The following is a 19215-nucleotide window of genomic DNA, read 5'->3' as shown; positions in this document are numbered from 1 at the left end:
GTCATAGCACTCTTATCAATTTTGCATATGTAGTTTGAGATGATTAATTGTCTCTTTTGTTTACTTCCATAGTGCCAGGGAAGGGCACAGTACCTGGCACAGCAGGCACTCAAAAGTTATTCTTTTAATATGTTATAAATGAATTAACATAAGCATTGACCAGATTCTGAACATTTTTCTATGATGTACTATGGAGATGGGTTTATCCTGAGGGCAAACAAAAATCCTCTGAGGATTTTAAACAAGTGCAGGACATATTGAGATTTTTCGGTGGAACATGCTTAGTTAGAGAATGGAAGGTGGTGGACAAAGGAAGACAGGATAAGGATCCAGTTAGGAAAACATTGGTTATTTAAGGAGTATTTTGGGAGTAGAGCTAACAGAATTTGTTTGGCCGCTTACAGGAGAGAATGAGGGAAAATTCAATGTAGAGAACAAGAGGATAAAAGAAGCAGAATAGTCTCTCGAAATTTTAATTTGAGCAACTTACTGGATTTATGGTGCCACTAAGAAAAGTTAAAAATAATGAAGTAAGGGAAACCTTTACATGTCAAAATGGCAGGTGTCTATACAAGATTTACCTATATAAATCTTTAGTTTGATTCTTTCTCCCTTTAATCATTCCCAATGAGGTTTCCAAACCTTACTTTAAAAGGAGGTAAGAAAAGCATGATAATTTTATTGTCACTATAGCACTGATTCAGTGTAGTAGGCACAATGGACTCATATAAGTGAATTTCCCAATAAGTGAAACACCCCAGAAGTAGGAAATATTTTGATTCTAAGCATTACCTACTTCCCTAATGCTTTTTCAGATTTTTCAATTTTTTGCTACCTTCCCTAGGAATAGATATTATAAATGCCCTCATTTTTCTGATAAATAAATTGAGATTCAGAGAGGTTAAATGACATTTCTAATGTCACAAATTGAAAATGTCAGCCTCAAGATTTGAACCCAGGTGTTTTTATGCTAAATCTGGCTTCTTCCACCTTACTATATTATCCCCATGTATACTGTGATATTATCCAGGAATGGTCTCATTATTGCATTAATTAACTAAAAAGGACAAAAGCTCAATCAAAATTCAGACTAAGAATTCTGAAAAACTCATGGTGAAGGTAGTAACCTATTTCCCTAGGACAGCACTTTTTAATGAGGAATTAAAAAGAAAAAACATGGTATTGTGGAAAGAGGATGGGGCCTGGCATAATGAGATGTTAATTTCCCTTTCCTCCGTATAGGAAAGAGTCGATTTTAGGAGCAAAGGTTTTAACTTTTATGTGTTACTTCCCTATCATGCTGGGGTAACTGGCTGGTGGTATGAAAGAATTTATAAACCTTTTAAAAAATCATAAGTTACCATCCAGTTTGGAAAAATTAAGTACATAAACTGAAAACATGGATAAGTTTCTTCCTGCTTGTATAAATCAGCAGTTCCATTATTTTTCCCTGCAGTTTTTTCATTGAGGTTGCCCCAGTTTGACAGGTAAAGCAGGAAAAAAAAAAAGTTTGAGAAGGAAAGAAAGCAACTCAGCATTCAGAATGGTACTATTTCTTGGATTTATTTCTACTAGAGACTATCCTTTGGTTTTCTTCTAGGACCAAAGACCGTTAGCTTCTGTGCAATATGTGGTTTTCACTCCCTGCAGGTCTCCTTTAAGCATCTTCTCATTCTAAACTGATTAAGTGCAGCTTGATTTCTGGATGGCAGTTGTTTATAAGTTGTAACAGTTTTCTTAGTTATTGGGCAGAATCCACAATGACGCTTACCTTGCATACAAGATGATATCTTTGTCTGTAGAAGTCATCTTTGACCACACTACCCACAGGTCTAGAATAAAAAGACACCACAAATGGCTGAAAGTGTCAATATAAATAACTATCAATAAATATTATGGAACGTAGCAAAGTATTTGGCTTGTATCTTGCTAACCTATCAGAGTTAACTGTATGGCTATTACTGTCACGAGAGATGCTCCCAGGTTAGCTACATACAGTATTTATCAAATGCCCATCCCCATGGTATCTAAACACTTGGGCAGTCTAATTAGGCTAGGCCAATTACTTGTGTAGAAGTAGAGGAGGTGCATTCCTTGTATCCTGCTCCACTGGAACCAATTTGATTGTGTTTTAAAAGCAAGAAAAGCCTTCTGTGAGAATAGCTTTCTAGGCCTCTCATTCCAAGATTAAAAGACTGTCTGGGTGAAGAAATGACTATTTCCTATTCCTGAAGGTGATAATGTTCGAAATCAAGCAACTCTCCAGTGGTAGAAAACACCACAGCCCAGAGATCTTGATTGAGAACACTATCCTCCCTTTTCTTTTGAACTTCACTCTGGGGGCAGGTAACTGAAAAGCGCTTTCTAAAAGCAGTTCACCTGAAGGTGAATTATTTCCAAGGACCTCCTTGGTGAGAAAACTGTTCACTCCTGGCCTGGCAAGGAGGAATTCTTTTCCTCCTCTCTAGGAAATTGAACTAGGTTAGACATGAATTTGACCTTGATAACAAAGACCTCCCCTTGGACTTTTTATTGCTGACAGACACAAAGATTTCTGGTGTGTGTGTGTGTGTGTGTGTGTGTGTGTGTGTGTGTGTGTGTGTTGGTATGTTTTTAACAAGGCACACATATACTTGGTGGCATCTGTCTGAATTCTGAACTCAATTCCCAGTCTCTCCCTGTGGGTATGTATGTTGAGGGGCCTATTATCCATTAGTATAATCACTAAGAAACATTTTTATAAAGTTAATAAAAGATCTTTGAAAGCCATTTCTGTGCATTGAGGAAAATGATAAATACCGTGCTTAAGCAGAAAAATAGTAGGTTGCCAGTACAGACCTCAGGGTAAAGAGTAGTTATTCTTTTATACTGCCAAGACTTCTCTCTGAAATGTATCACTAATTTGGGGTGATTTGGAATGAATTTATCTGATATTTTATTTTATTATATTTTCATAACTAAGTAATGATCAAGTCAACATGGCCTATAATGTTTCAAAGTATAATTTCAAATTTCATAAAACTAACCTTTACCTTGAAAATGGGTAGACTATTATTTTACTCTTTGGTGGTTCCATCTATATTATGCATATGGTATTGCTTGTTGCTCAGCTCAGTTTGGTTTTCAAACAATCTTATTTTTTCTTTGCTATCTCCATGTGTCTTATTGATTTGTTTATACTATTGTGGCTTTGGATATAATTGCGAATGTTTTTTTTAAGTTGGTATTCTTTCAGGGCCTCAACCATCCTGATCCTGTTCTTGGAGTTTGGCACTTTTATATCTATTCTTGGTTATAATACTTCTGTCTTTAAGCATACATTTAAAAAAACTATCCTAGTTCATGAGAAATATTTCTGTGTGGCTACTTCAGTTCCTCTAGCTAACACTCATTTTCTTTCTCATCAGAATCATTTGCAATTGTATTTTCAGAATTTCATTTTTTTAAGTGTTCTAATCTTTTTGAGTCATCTTCCTATTAAGGAATTCTCATCAAGGGCTCTTAAACAACTTTTTCCTCTGGCCCTTAAAATAATGGTTACAGTTATTGAACATCTACTTCATGACAGGAATTTTATGTCCATTATCTCATTTATCCTCTATCACTATCTTATAATGTAAGCCCATTATCTTCATTGTACCAGTATGAAGATTGGAGTTCAGAGAAGACAGGCATAGGCAGTGATGGACAAAGCAGAGTAGAATTTCAGGTATATTTGTCTCAAAAGCCTATATTCCACATTTAAAATGGGTAAGTAATGAGGTCCTGCTGTATAGCAAAGGGAACTGTAGCCAAATCTCTTGAGATAAAACATAATAGAAGATAATATGAGAAAAGAGAGATACATGTATCTTTGGGTCACTTTGCTGTACAGCAGAAATTGACAGAACATTATAAATTAACTATAATAATTAAAAAACCCCTATATTCATAACCATTACATTCATATCTGGCATACTCAACCAAGGAGCCAGAATTAAACCTTCCTGTTTTATTTACCCCTGTAAATTACTTAGTAACTTAACCTTTCATATGTCACCATCAAATACTGTGTCAGCTGACTTTGTCAGTTCAGAACTACTTAACCAATGAGGAAATGTTTTGGCTCATGTAATGAGAAAGTGTTACATGAAATAACGTGAATTGCAGGGTGTATTGTTACAGGAATTCGAAGACAGACATCATGGGCCCAGGCCCAATCCATCATTGCTCTGCCATCCACAGGATGGCTTCATCCCAATGCCTTGTTGTGTAGGATGACCATCAATAGTAGCAGAAACCATGTTCTTCCTCTTTAGAAGAGCTCACTTCCCAGGAATCTGAAGCAAACACCTCCTTCTGCCTAATTAATTTATCACATGCCTATTTCTTAAAATAGCCAGGAAAAGTTACATTGACGTAGATTAAGCAAGGCTGAACCCAAAGTCAGGGATTAGGGTCTGCTAAGCCTTAGTCATATAATAGACCCCTGAACAATATGAAAATCCCGTTTAGAAGAAATGTGTCAACAGTATCTCCATTCCCACTCATTGACTACCCAACACTCACCTGCTCCCTTCTGCTCCAACATTTACCTTGAGAGCCTTCACAACTACTTGAATCCACCTATTCCTCTCCAAAGCCTCATCCAGCTATTACATCTGGTTCCAAGAATCAAAGTTTGTGCTCAGATTTGTTGTTTTTGTTTTTTTAAGTCAGGTATGATATGACTTCTCTAACTAAATGACAGCTCTCTGCCACCAAAGCACTTACTATTCAAGAGTACGGGGGAAAAAAAATGACAACTAAAATTGCTATTTGTAGAGGTGAACAATGGAGTGCATAAGGTAGTTCTTTGTCCATGGAATATATGATATTCTGTGGGGCAGGAAAAGTGTGCATGCCATGCCCTGGCTGCAGAGTGATTTTCTGGGTCAGCTCCTGATTCTACTTCCTGGAAAATTCTCACTTACCCATTGTCTTCATGGTCACAGTAGAGAAAAATATGGTGATGGATAGACCTTAGCAGTATCCTTGTCCTCAGGGGCCCAGGGAAGTTTTAAAGGGTTGAAGAGTTGTCTATTTAAGGAGTTGCCTGCCTTCTAGGCAGACATGGATTTATTTGGTAATACAATCCCTTTGAAAAAATTGGGAATACTTTGGGTTCATTTGTAGTCAATTATATTAGCTTTTGATAATTTTAGAAATCCTTAGTGGTTGTATTCTGGAAATTCCTGCCTCTTAGCAACAAGCCTCTGTGTTCCGCCTATTTCTCTGATGCTCTGTTTAGTTGATGCTATCTGCATCTTAGAACTTTCCTCAAGATGAATTAAGCAATAGGTGGATATTCTTCTTATGGAAGGACATTAGAAATAGCCAACATAGACAAATGCTGAATTTGAATTTTTCTGACTGATTTTCCAAACAGGATAGTGTAGATAGGCACATGGTCTATGTTCCAAAATATAACAGATGTGCATCTAATAAAATGTTTTACTGCTCTGTGACAAGAATAATTGAAAATTTCAAATCCTGGAATGAGGGGCCCTACATTCAAACTTTCTTCTGTGTAAAATCTATTAACACATACTTGCTTCTATTTGTTTTTAAAAGTTACATCTGAGTGTATATTTTTCCCCCTTCCTCCACATTTAGTATAATTCTTCAACTCTTGAATGTCTTTTCCACTCTGTAATCCCAGGAATTCTAGGAGAGCCAATGAGATACTAATTGCATTTATAAAAAAGTCAATTTTGATGATATTACTTTGAACCAGATTTTAAAGTTCTATATTTCTGCACATTTCTGGAACCAGAAAAGAGATCTGTGCCCTGAGAGGTTAAAGCAGGGTTAACAGTTTAACATGGCCAAGGACTGAAGGGTGAGGAAAGAGAGGACATCATTAAAAAACAAAATAAGGAAGTTCCCATTGTAGCTCAGTGGTAATGAAACTGACTAGTATCCTTGAGGATGTGTGTTTGATCCCTGGCCCTGCTCAGTGGTTAAGGATCTGGTGTTGCTGTGGCTGTGGCATACGCTGGAAGCTATAGCTCCAACTTGACCCCTAGCCTGAGAATTTCCATATGCTGCACCTGCAGCCCTAAAAAGCAAAAGCAAAAGCAAACAAACAAAAACCATAGACAGGAGTCAATCCTAAAACAGAGCTTTTGAATTATTAATAGATATCAGGCAATTACTCATTTAGAGCTAGGACTGAATAAATATCATTGACGGTACATGTGATGTGTGATATGTCTCCTGGGGGGGGTATCCTTATTTGACTATAAATATGTGAAATTACAGAATTAGGTGCTAAATTGTCACAGGAAGAAAAAGATTAGACCTACCATATATGTTTCTTTAAGAGAAATCTTTTTCTAACCCTTGACCCTTTAGTTATAAGTAGTAGCAACAAAGTGAATTTGTGATATCCAGCAGCTAACACGAGGATATGCCCCCATTTTATCTCATTCCAAAGTGTGTTAGTTTTATGTTGCTAATATAAAAATGACAACAAACCTAATGACATATTGCCTTAGAGTTCTGAGTTAGAAGTCTGACATTGTTCTCTCTGGGTGAAAATCAAGGTGTTGGCAGGACGGTGTTCTTTTCTGACCACTCTTTCTTGCCTTTTCCAGCTTCTAAAGAGCACCCACATCCTCCAGCTCATGGCCCCATTCCTCCATCTTCAGGACCAGCAACAAACTGAAACATTGTGTCTCTCTGAACATTCTTCCTTATTCATATCTCTCTTACCACCTCCAGGAAATCTCTGCTTTTAAGGAAGCATATGATTAGATTGGGCCCAACCAGATAATCCAGTATAATCACTTCATCTCAAGGTCCTTAACTTAATCACATCTACAAAATTCCTTTTGCTGTGAAGATAACATATTCCTAGTTTTCAGAGATTAGGCCATGGGCATCTTGGGGGGTCTGTTATTCTGCCTTACCACACATTTTTTAAGTATGATATAGCATTTCTTAAATGATAAAAAGTTGACATCCTGCATTGCCATTGCCAAAATAATGAAACAACAAACATTTAATGAATGTCAACTATGAATAGAGAGAGAAGTAGGAGGGGATGAGGAGGAAATACAAGGCTGAAAAAAAAAAAAAAAAAGACCCCAGAAGGGTGTGAAAAAAAACCCATACCTTTAAGGAGTATATGTTCTTATTCTGAAAATAAAGTCATCAATGATAGCTACCTTGAAACAAAGTGCTCCACAGAAGTGTGTTGATTTAATCTTTAAGAAAATGCAATCTATAATTTAGTATAAATTATGATAAAGGTTCAGAAAAGAAAAATACACTGAAGAGAAACAAGGAGAAAGGTTTAGTAGGTTTAGTAATGTTAAACTGGAGAATAGTTAATACTGTTGTTAAACCTATATGTTGTCTTATTTCATATCTCATAAGATGGAAAACACTGTGAAGATATTCATCTGAACCTTGACAGTATGTTGATGTAACACTCCCATTGCCTCCTAAAAGCCTTCTTCACTGTCTTGATTCTATTTTCTTTTTATTTTCAATCATTGTATTGTTTTTAGCATACAGAGAAAAATTTGGCAACAGCTTTGTGTTGTGAATGACTAATGAATTGTTCATCTGTGTGTAGGATCTCCCTGGTGCAAGCTCTGTGTGAGTCTCTATTCCTCCCTATTCAAAGATGACACGGTTGATTGTGGCAATATTACCCATGTATGCAGACCCAGCTGAAAAGACAAATGAGAGACCAGCATTCTTTTCTAAAACCCCATGCCCTTAAACTATGTCCTTTGTTTGCAGGCGCAATTTGCTGTTTGACAAGCCTGTACTCTGACTCTTCCCTTTTTTGTGCAGCCTACATGACCATCTCGCTCTGAATAAGTCACCCTGTTCCTTTTTCTGCAGTTGATCTGTCAGTTATTTTTCCTTAGCGAAGCCCAGAGTTTTGATGTGCTTGTGGTTCAAGTCACCTTTATGCCCATCCTTTGATGAGTAATTCCAACTTTCTATTTGAAGCTGAACACACAGACAATCTTGTAAAGTCAAAGATACAGGCCACAGTGGGCTAGAGAATCATAACACAAAACTAGATTCCCCATAGGACTTCCTAAAGAGGAGAAATAAGGGAATGATTTAATTCATATGGGTATAAATTTAGTTGTAAACATATTCTTCTCTCCTCTATGAAAGAAACCGAATTTTAATTGTTGAGATGTCTGAACTGGTAGCTAAGTGGAAAGTTTACATTGTGTTAGGTCTTAGCTCTCTGAGTTTGGACCTTATGATTTTAATACAACTAACTCATCAAGCATTTATTATGTGCCAAATACTAATCTCAGCACATGAAAGGTGTCAATTTCAGCTTTATAGTAGTTTTAGGAATTATGTATTATTATTACTTCTATTTTGTATAAAATAAAAATTGAGATATAGAAAAAGTATCTTAGTTTACTCAGCCATCCAATAGAGGAACTGGCATTCAATCTAGAAAGTATGAGACCAAAGCCACTTCCTTAGCCACCAAAGTGTACTGCCTCTCACATATCTCCTGTCTTGGAGCATAGTTGAACATGAATCTGTTACTTATTTTAGGATAGAGCCCAATGAGAAAAGCCAAAATTTAAAGCTAAAGTCCACTGCAGTGCCCAGGACAACAACAGTTTGAATTAATGACTAAATGAACAAACTAAACCTACCATGTCGTGGATCAGACATTTGATCGACAAACACAAGTGTAGGTACCATGTGAAAATCCAAAAGATAATGACAGCAGCAGCCATGGTTCTTGAGCACCAGCTGTATACTCAAACTGTGCTAAAAGCTTTCTATAATCAGTGTAACTTAAATCCCGTGATCAGGCACCTATCACTCTTCCCATTTTTACAAGTAAGGAAACTAAGACTTAGAGAGTTTATGTGACTTGTCGAAGGTCTTGTCAAGGTCAGACAAGGACACTAGTAATTTATAGACCCAAGGTTTAATTCTAGGCCTCTCTGGTTCCTTGATCCAAAGACTTACCCTCTTGTATAAAAAAAGGGTTTAGTCCAATACTACTTAGTCTTCTATCAGTAGATATATAGCATACGAAGCTCTAAGAGTGAATCTAAGATTAGTTTATATTTTATAATATAGACAAAAGACTATCTTAGCAAACTCTAAAGGGCTGAGAATATAGGACAGCTTCCAGCTGGAAGTGGAGATCTGAAAGTGGAGATTTGCTTCTAGGTATGCATGCATGGCGCTTTGAGTGTTTATACTTGAGTAGAAGAATTTCTACCTAAGAAAGACAGGGAGAGGACTGCAAGGCTCCTGTTATTAAAGGCATCCAGTATGTATCAGACCTCATCACAAACACAAAGATTCAAGCAAAAAGGGACCAAGTAGAAGTCCAGTATATTACACTGCAGTTAATTTTAAGCTGAGGCAAGTAACAAAATTTCAGGTTCCATATGTAGAGCATGTAGCCTGGAGTTTCTTAAGTCCCTACCACTGCTTAAGGTCAGGGCAGACCTTGGACACCAGGGAGGAACTGAGCCCACTAGTGGCAGTTAAGCACTCTGTGGCTGGACAGAAGAGACTGAAAACTCTAGGAGTCAGGTTTTGTCTAAACAACCTTATGCAGCTTATCAGAATTCTCAAAGCAAACCCCGTCTCTGCTCCTAACTTCATTCTAGCTTTTTAAAATTTATATATTTTTATTTTTTATTAAAATATAGTTGATTTGCAATGTTGTGCCAATTTCTGCTGCACAGAAAAGTGACCCAGCCATACATATCTATACATTCTTTTTCTCATATTATCATCCATCATGTTCTATCCTAAGAGATTACAGTAGGACCTTATTGCTTATCCAGCAAAAGTCGGTGCAAAGGACACATAAAATCACGATATACCTGTGGACACTTTTGCCTACTCCTGCCAATTCCACAAAAAGACAAATCTCAAATTTCATGGTTTCAACAACCTGCACACAGGGTCAATGGAGACCAGAACTCTCTGTGGGCATCCTGCCCTATGTATTGTTCTGCTGGTGGTGACCATGTTCCTGATTGGGCCAAAGTTACATCTACCAAACACCCCATTGTCTCTTTTTCTAACATCCATCCCCTTCAGGCAGCAGGACTGGACCTGACCTATTAAGGAAATCTAAAGAAACTGAATTTTATATGTAAAACTCATCACCAACACAAAGATTCCTTTTTAGTGTATATTTTAGTTGTTTTGCATATTCCAGGTTTCTAAAGATAAATTCTTTGTCTCTTTTTAAACACTAAGAAACTGACCTGGGAGTTCCCGTCGTGGGTGCAGTGGTTAACGAATCCGACTAGGAACCATGAGGTTGCAGTTCGGTCCCTGCCCTTGCTCAGTGGGTTAACGATCCAGCGTTGCCGTGAGCTGTGGTGCAGGTTGCAGACACGGCTCGGATCCCGCGTTGCTGTGGCTCTGGCTCAGGCCTGTGGCTACAGCTCCGATTCGACCCCTAGCCCGGGAACCTCCATATGCTGCGGGAGCAGCCCAAGAAATAGCAAAAAGACAAATAAAATAAAATAAAATAAACAGCATGAAAAAAATTTAAAAAAAAAAAGAAAGAAAGAAAGAAACTGACCTGCCTCACTAAACAGAATGAGTTAACTGGGTTTGTAAAACATCAGGCCCAGGCCAAAGGAAAACATTGATAGAAATTACCGGTGGGAGTTCAGTTGTGGCGCAGTAGAAACGAATGCGACTAGGAACCATGAGGTTGCGGGTTTGATCCCTGGCCTCACTCAGTGAGTTGAGGATCCAGCATTGCCGTGAGCTGTGGTGTAGTTCACAGACGCGGCTTGGATCTGGCATTGCTGTGGCTGTGGCATAGGCTGGCAGCTATAGCTCTGATTAGACCCCTAGCCTGGGAACCTCCATATGCTGTGGGTGCAGCCCTAAATAAAAGACAAAAGACAAAAAGAAAAAAAGAAAAAAGAAAGAAATTACTGGAGATGAATTCTGGGGAATACTCATTAGTTCTTCTAGCTTTAACTAAACTACCTCCAATCTACAACTATATTTTCTTTGAGAACAATGTGCTAATGGCATGCCTACTGAGAAAATGATGTGTCGGAGAGCTAAATAACATAGTGTATGTTATTGGTTGAACAATAATTGAACATTACTATGAACAATGCTCATACAATATAATGCAATGAAGAAGCAGCTTTAAGTTTTGTTTTGAATGATCCTTTTGTAAAACTATTATTTTGGTTCAGTTATTCAAATGTTAGGGTTTATTAACCAGTTTTATTATATCAGTGGGAGATTTGCTTCTAGATACACGTGTGGTGCTCTGAGTATCTCAACTCCAGTGGCCACCTGAAAGAGTAGTGCCTAGGAATCTGTCAGTATGGCTCTTTTTGACTTGTTAGAGCAGTTGACTACATTGCATCATTTCTGATTTAGGAAAAATTTTCCTTTAATAACAAAAGTGAAAGATTACTGATTTAACTAAAGAACTTATCTTTACAGATATCTTAAATAAGATTATGTTAGAAGGGGTTCTAGCAAAATTTGGGGGCGATTAAACCAGTGATAAACTTATAGGAATCCAACTAAAACAGTGATAACAAAAAAGGACACTTTTACTTACATTTACTTCAGTAATCATGTTATCAATCATTATTACTATATAGCCATATCTTCAATTTGTTTTGCTGAGGTTCTATGAAATCAAGTTGTCTGTCATTTTTCCGCATCTCTATATAATCTTTAAAGACATCAAGAATTGCCTTCTAATACTTTATTTGCAATACTTTGATTTTCTTTCTTTCCTTTTTTTTTCTTTTTTTTTCTTTTTTTTTTTTTTTTTCTCTTTTTAGGGCAGCACCTGCAGCATATTGAAGTTCCCAGGCTAGGGGTCAAATCGGAGCTACAGGTGCCGGCCTACACCAGAGCCACAGCAACATCAGATCCGAGCCACATCTGCAACCTACACCAGAGCTCATGGCAATGCCAGATCCTTAACCTACTGAGCAAGGCCAGGGATTGAATCCACATCGTCATGGATACTAGTCAGGTTCGTTACCACTGAACTGCAATGAGAACTCCTGATTTTCTTTATGTATTACTTAACTAATGTAGAAGAATTCATGTAGGTAAATGTAGAATATTCATATAAGTAAATTCATAACAGTGGTTTTATATGAATTCAGTCCTATACTCTCCTCTTACACCATCAGCTGAAGCTAAAAGAATTATCATTATTGATGTATTCAAGTCTTCACTATAGAAGCTTTACATAAAGTTTTGCATATACCACAGACAAATAGTGTGTACTTGGTGCTATGAAAAGCCTGTTATTAATTATTTGTATTAATACAGCAGTAAGTAGAGCCATGCCTGCTCTAATAAAAAGAATATTTTTCCTAAATAGAGAGAGATGAATAACATTACTTCGAACAGATCAGTAGATTTTCATCTCAAGAGAGATGTAAGTAGGAGTTCCCACTGTGGCTCACTGGTAACTAACCCAACCAGTATCCAGGAGGATGTGGGTTGGATCCCTGGCCCTGCTCAATGCCACAAGCTCCAGCTTAGGTCACAGAAGTGGTTTGGATCTGGTGATGCCGTGGTTGTGCCATAGGCCTGCAGCTACAACTCTGATTCAGCTCCTAGCCTGGGAACTTCCATATGCCACAGGTGCAGCCATAAAAAAAGGAAAAGAAAAAGAAAAAAAAAGTATATATATATATATATATATATATATATATGAAAGAAAGTGATTTCTCTTCTCTCCATATTGGAATAACTTTAATGGACATGCCATTCTACTTTAAGCAACTATACAATTTGACAAAATATAAGAGGTATTAAGATATCAAAAATAATAAAAGAAGGAAATCACATGAAAAGAACTTCATGATTTCTCTAGCTTTCTATCTGGATACACTTTGATGTTACAACAGAGGAAGATGGAGACCTAAAAGGATAGTAGTGTTGTTTAGTTTAAGAGGCTGAGACCAATGTTCAGGATTGCTATAATGACTGGAATTTATGGAGGATGGCATGAAAAAAGAGGGAGCTTTGCAAACAGGGCTTCTGAGAAATCTTCATGATGACTATCTGTATGTGTATGCCTGAGAGCTGTGTTACACATGCAGAAAGCTTCCATGATGCCCAGCAGAGATACCCTTGGTCAAGGTTGAGAGTTGAAGCAAGACACCAGAGGTCTTATAGTACTGAAACTTACACTGGCGTTTCAGTTTAATCAGAGTAGAGAAATCTCTCTGATCAGTTTTGACATTTAGGTGAGACCTCAGAAAGGCTGTAGCTATCTAATAAGATCTATAATTTAGTTCAAAAGTGACAGAGACCTACCCTAAGAGAAAAATAGCCAAGTTTCCCAAGACCAAGAGGCTCCAATAGAAGCTTAACTATCCTTCAGTAAAAACTTCTCGTCTTTAAAGAAAGACAGAACAATCCAGATTCCCTACAACATATCATCTTCAAAGACACAATAACAATTGCTAGAGATGTAACAAAGCAGAAGATTTGGCCCACAATCAAGAAAAAAGCAAACAGATATAGACCTTAAGATGACCAGAATAATGAAATTATGAGAGAAGGATTTTGAGACAGCCACAATAAATGTGTCCAAAGACTTAAAGGAAAATATAGTCATACTGAGTAATCAGAGGGGAACTTAAGCATAGAAATGTAGTAAGAAAGGGAGGGAAGAAGGGAGGGAGGGAGGAAGAAAGGCAGGGAGAAAGAATAAAAGGAAGGAAGGAAGAAAGGAAAAAAGAAAGAAAAAATGAATGAAAGTAATGAATGTTCTAGAAATGAAAAGTGAAATATATGAAAAGTAAATTTATTTGAAATGATGGGCTTAGCAACATACAGATATTTATATTATAAAGGGTTAGTGAATTTCAGACAGGTCAATAAATATTATCAAGGAAAAGAACAAAGAAAAAAGTTGAAAAAAAGAACAGAACTTCAGTGACTTGTGGAACAAAATCAAAGTGTAACACACATATAATTGGACATACAGAGGGAGAGTAAAAAAGAATGAGCACAAAAATATATATATTTGTAGAAAAATGATCAGAATCTCCCAAATTTGATGATAAACTTCAATTTATAAATCCAGCAAGCTCATCAAAACTTAAACAGAAAATACACAAAACATGAATTACAAACTCTAAACTACATAAACTCAAAACCAAATATGGAAATAAAAAAGTTTATGGAGAAAGAAGATATAATTTATACATATATGGAAATTGCAGACTTCACATAAAAAACAAAGGAAAAGTATCCTTAAAGTACTGGGAAGAAATCATCTGAGACTTGCAACTTTTGTTCAAAGGTTTACTGGATTTTCTAGCCAATGCAATCCTAAGGTAATTTGTAAAAACTTTACCAGAAATAATACATAAACTTTATACCCATCAGAATGGATAAAATTAAGACTAATAACACCAAATATTGGTGAAAATAGTGAGCAGCTAGAACTCTTGTACATTGCTGGTGAGAAAGTAAAATGGTAAACGCATTTTGGGAAAATGCTAGGCAGCTCTTAAAAATTGAATGTATTTCTACTTGTGGTCCAAAAATTATACTCCTAGTTATATACCCAAGAGCAATAAAAACATTTCTCAAAGAAAAGACCTGTATAAGAATCCATAAGCTTTATTCATCATAGCCAAAATATGGAAATGACTCATTTGTTCATCAAAAGATTTTGTCAACAAAAATCACATAACAGAATACTATTAATCATTAAAAAAGAATAAACTATGGATATACACAATAATATGATGAATCATAAATTTTTTTCTTGAGGAAAAGAATTCAAATGCACAAGAGTATATACCCACACAATTCCATTGATAAGAAGTTCAAGAACAATAAAAAGTAAGCCCTTATGATGAAATCAGAGTAATGGCTACATATAAGGAAGATGGAAATTGACTGGAAAGATGTCTTAGGGAAGTTTTGGAAGTGAGAAAAATGTGCTATACGCATTCTAACTCAATTGGGGTGTTGCTTACTTGAGAGCATGCATTTGTCAAAGCTAATAAAACTGTAGATTTAAGATTTATACATTACACCATTTGAATTTTACCTCAATTTTAGTTGAACTAGAAACCAATGGAAAAATAACTGAAAGATCATGTATGGTTTGTTTCATTATTTTATTCTGTTTTGATTCTACATGATTCCCATAGACATCTCATTCCCTGTTTCATTCATTCTGCATGATTCCAGTGATTCTAATATTGATTCAGAGTCTGTGAAAATGTAGGAAACCCAGAGCATCAGTATTAGGCTTAAAGCAAAAAGAAGAAATAGAAAATTTTGACCTGATTGGGCTTGGGGATTTCTGTTTTGTAAATACCAAGTTTTGTAATGCATGGTTGGTGTACCTGGTAACTAAGTCATGAGTTTGGATATTAGAATCAGTGAGTAAACCAGAAAATGTGTATTATTTTATTTATCTTTAGGCACTGGTATAGGGAATGGATAGAACTCCAGGTTATTGGAACCTGCTTTCATGCAACCTTCTGGATTATCCTAGATAAATATGGTATTTCCCCTCTTCAATACAAAAGAGATTTGTAGCTCTTTACTTTGCCCTATATTTTGTGTCCATGTCAAATCACCGCTTCTAGTTGATGTGCTCTTAAGACTAAAAACTGTTTATCTCATTGCACCTATAATATCACTTAATTTAGATCAAGTGCTTGGTAAGTTTTGAAATATATGATGGGTTGGATTGGATTAGACTGGATAGAATAACCATTGTAGATGACAGTTACTTACAGACTGGGCACTATCAATAGGGATTTGAGGAGTTGGATTCATTTGTGCCCTCATTTAACATAGTTACTGAGTACTTACCAAGTGCAGGACACTGAGATAAAAAATAAAAAGTCAAAGATATATAAGGTGTAGTTCTCATATGCAAAGTTCTACCATACTGTCAGGAAAAAACAATGTATATAAGCTGATACACAATAATACATGGAAAGTCATGTGAAAAAAAAGAGAGGAAGAGATGCATTCTTATGAAAATGCAAAGAGGAGATATGTTTGCTTCTATTTTCACTCTCCTGTTAGAGAGACTTGTTGTCTATCAGACCAAATTTAACTCAAGTTTAGTGTATGCATGTTAGGAAAGCCTAAATAAAAAATAGTAAGAAGTTTTAGGGATTCTCTTTCAATGAAGAGTCAAGAAGATAAGCTTTTGTAAGGAGAATGTTTCATATTTCCTCTTAAAATCAAGTGTGAGTGAATGGGAAGTGATGCCAAAATTTGTTTATTCTTTTCTCCTAACAAAAGAGAACATAACCTGTGAGAAGTTTTGGTTTCTAATTATATCTTTTCCCTTAACTGAAAGGGTGGCTTGCTCATTAGCTTACTCCTCTTCTATCATAGTCTTTATAGCCACAAAATTAGAGAATAGGACAGAATGGTTTCCAAGGTCTACTCCAACTCTGAAAATATCATGATTCTATTCTGTGGCTTAATGATTCTAATTGTCTTTGATAAGATTTTTTTATGTGAATTGGGTGACTGGAATAAGGTTGCCAAGTTTTCCAAACTTCATTGATCTACATGCTAATTTCATGGATAGTATTTTCAGTAAATCAATGTTAAATATTTTATTAAAATCAATTGGCTTTTTACTTAAATATATTTAGCTTTATTCCCAAGTGATAATATCCATAAAAGCATACATTCTAAATATTCCTTATGCTTTAATACACATGAAAATTAACCATAATTATTAAATTTGTCTCTTATTCAACCAATAATAAGTGTATTTTACACTGCTTTACTATATTAAAAAAGACTCACCAATGCCTTTGCCAGTTGACAGTCAATCGTAAATGTTATCAGAATAAGACAACCTATATGCACTAGTATCTGTAAAGACTAAAAAGATCTATGTTGCACTCAATCAGAATCTTCTAAATCCTAAGATTCAACTCTTAAGTGGGTATGTGCATTACCTGGAAAACAATTCGCAAAATAGATTTTTAAAGTTCAGAGTAAATTGGAGAAAAGGCTACATTACATTTGAACCTTAATAAATACTTAATAACCCATAAGACAAATAGCCATGAATTACTAGAGTGATTTCAAGCACAGTGCTTCTGTGTAGAGCCAACCTGCTCTCTTATTTTTGCTCATTATAAAACAGGAGTTATAATATTGCAAAGTTTACTATCTCTGTTGATTTGTGTATTTTATAAAATAAGACATTTGAATAAAATAGAACCAGAACCATTAGGAAAATCTATTTCCTTTCTCTTCTTTCTCTTCTCTATCTCCTCTGCCCAAGACAGCTTTAAAATGTCTTTCTCATAGAATAAAACAAGAAGATTCCTCTAACTCTGTCCCTTTTTATGAAGGTTGTTTATTTCTTGAATGAGTGTGTTTGTGTGTATGTGTACATGTGCGTGCATGTGTGTGTGTGTACAAGCTTAGGTCCTCAGGTGGAACCGTGGTTCCTGTGCTTTCGTCCTCGAAGCTGTTTTTCTGGAAGGGAATGGAGGCAGCTGTGTTTACAGCTCAAGTCTTGGCATACATTTACCAGAATCTATTATTCATATCATTCAGTATCAGGGAGAGATCTCAGGCCACCTGTCTATCTGACAAATTCACCCTTTTGTGAGCTTTCTGTTCATAGCAAATTATGTTCACATTGATGAATTGAGTTTTTATGAGCATTGCTAACTAACATTCTCACAGAAGGCCAGGGGCAAGAGCCTGCAAGTGTTTCTGGTCCACAAGTAAATGACAAAAAAAAAAAAGAACGAAAGAAAAAAAATGGTAGTGTTTAAAGACAATTTGCCATGGAGGAATAGTTAAATCATTTGGTAAAACCATAATACTTCTAATTCCAAGACTTTCCATATATTATTGCAAATACTCTGCTTATAACAAACAAAAACATGGAAAAAATCCACATATTATTTTCTCTGTGGCACAGAATATTCTATAAAAAATCATTTTACTTTTGACAAGTAACCATTGACCAGAGCAAAACATGGAGTACTTGAAGTATGCCCAGCATTAATAAATCTGGCAATTTTATACCATAATGTGGAAAACTTGCAGCAATTGTAGCCTGAATTCCAGCTTCATATTTCCATAGATACAAAATGGATTTTTTTAATCTCTGGAAACCCTATACTGGTTATGAAGTTAAGCCATGTGGCATGAGTTAAATAAATGAGAGCAATCTCTCACAAAAGACTAACAGAAATCCTTCTAAATGGTGGGTGGGGAAATACCCACTGTTCATGATAGAAATGAAGATTTCCTTCAGTTTATATGTAGAACTGGTTCTTCTCTCATGCTTCTGAGAGGAGTTCCTTGCATTTATTCTGACTCTTATTCTGCATTTCATTTATAGCAGTTGAAAAAGAGGAGAGGATTTTGTGAGAAAGACACGTTCTAGTTGTATTATACCCACATTGCAAAACTCTAATTCAGAATCTACTTAAAATGATAAACCTGCTTAGGTGGCAGATCCACTAGTCCATATGTTTTTGTTTTTGTTGTTATTTTTAAGCAACAAAGCAGAAAATTTACAGGATAGTGAGGGATATCATCAATAAAAATCCATGTCTCATGCTTTTGGTCACTTCAGAATGATGACCCTGTCATTTCAAAAGTCAGATGATTAACTTTGATAAAGTAAAATCCTGTTCTCTTAAGTCTTAGTGCAAGTCAGTGGAAAATTCTAAAGCTCTTCACGGTAGCTGCCAAAATGTGTCAGACACATCACCTTTCACTGCAAAGACACCATAGCACAAAGAACACTTGGCACTGTCCCTGGAAAATGCACACCTTTCGGAGTAGCAAATGGGAAGGGTAGTCTGTTCAACACCATATGTGAGGGAGCTGCACCAGTCTCATTCCTCCTTCCAAATGTTACAAGCTGCTACCTCATTGTGGTGTGTGTGACTCTGGGACAACATTGGTGACAGCCAACTGTCCACGTGGCCCCAATGTCAGTAGGCCTATTGACCACTGAAGCACACTATGCTTTAATGGCCTCTGAGAAATAGACTGCCTAGGCCTTTATGTTAATTTAACTGCGTATATGAAGCTTTTGTAGACTCCCCTGTAGCTGCTGTAGTAAAATGAGGAGACTGGGCTTGCCATCCTTAAAGTATAGAGAGATGCAGGGACAGGCAATTTTCTAAGATTTTTTTATTTTTCCTTCTGGTCTAAATATATTATGGATGGATG

The 19215-nt window shown here is 36.2% G+C and overlaps 1 protein-coding gene across 8 annotated transcripts in view; it reads left to right on the top strand.

Moving 5' to 3' along the window:
* Positions 1 to 19215, top strand: part of ARHGAP15 (Rho GTPase activating protein 15) — a 619215-nt gene that overhangs the window by 520019 nt on the left and 79981 nt on the right. The window contains exon 13 of one of the 8 annotated variants that reach the window (XM_047772005.1): positions 6618 to 7143. The exons of the other annotated variants lie outside the window; for them this stretch is intronic. Coding sequence (XP_047627961.1) covers positions 6618 to 6688 — 71 coding nt within the window. The 3' untranslated portion in view covers positions 6689 to 7143. Of the gene's footprint in view, positions 1 to 6617; positions 7144 to 19215 lie in introns of those variants that run through there. 8 annotated transcript variants of the gene reach the window in all.

The sequence above is a fragment of the Phacochoerus africanus genome, chromosome 3 (genome assembly GCF_016906955.1).
Source record: "Phacochoerus africanus isolate WHEZ1 chromosome 3, ROS_Pafr_v1, whole genome shotgun sequence".
Taxonomy (NCBI): Eukaryota; Metazoa; Chordata; class Mammalia; order Artiodactyla; family Suidae; genus Phacochoerus; species Phacochoerus africanus.
Note: the sequence above shows the minus strand (reverse complement) of the source record. Positions and strands in the feature narration are given on the sequence as shown.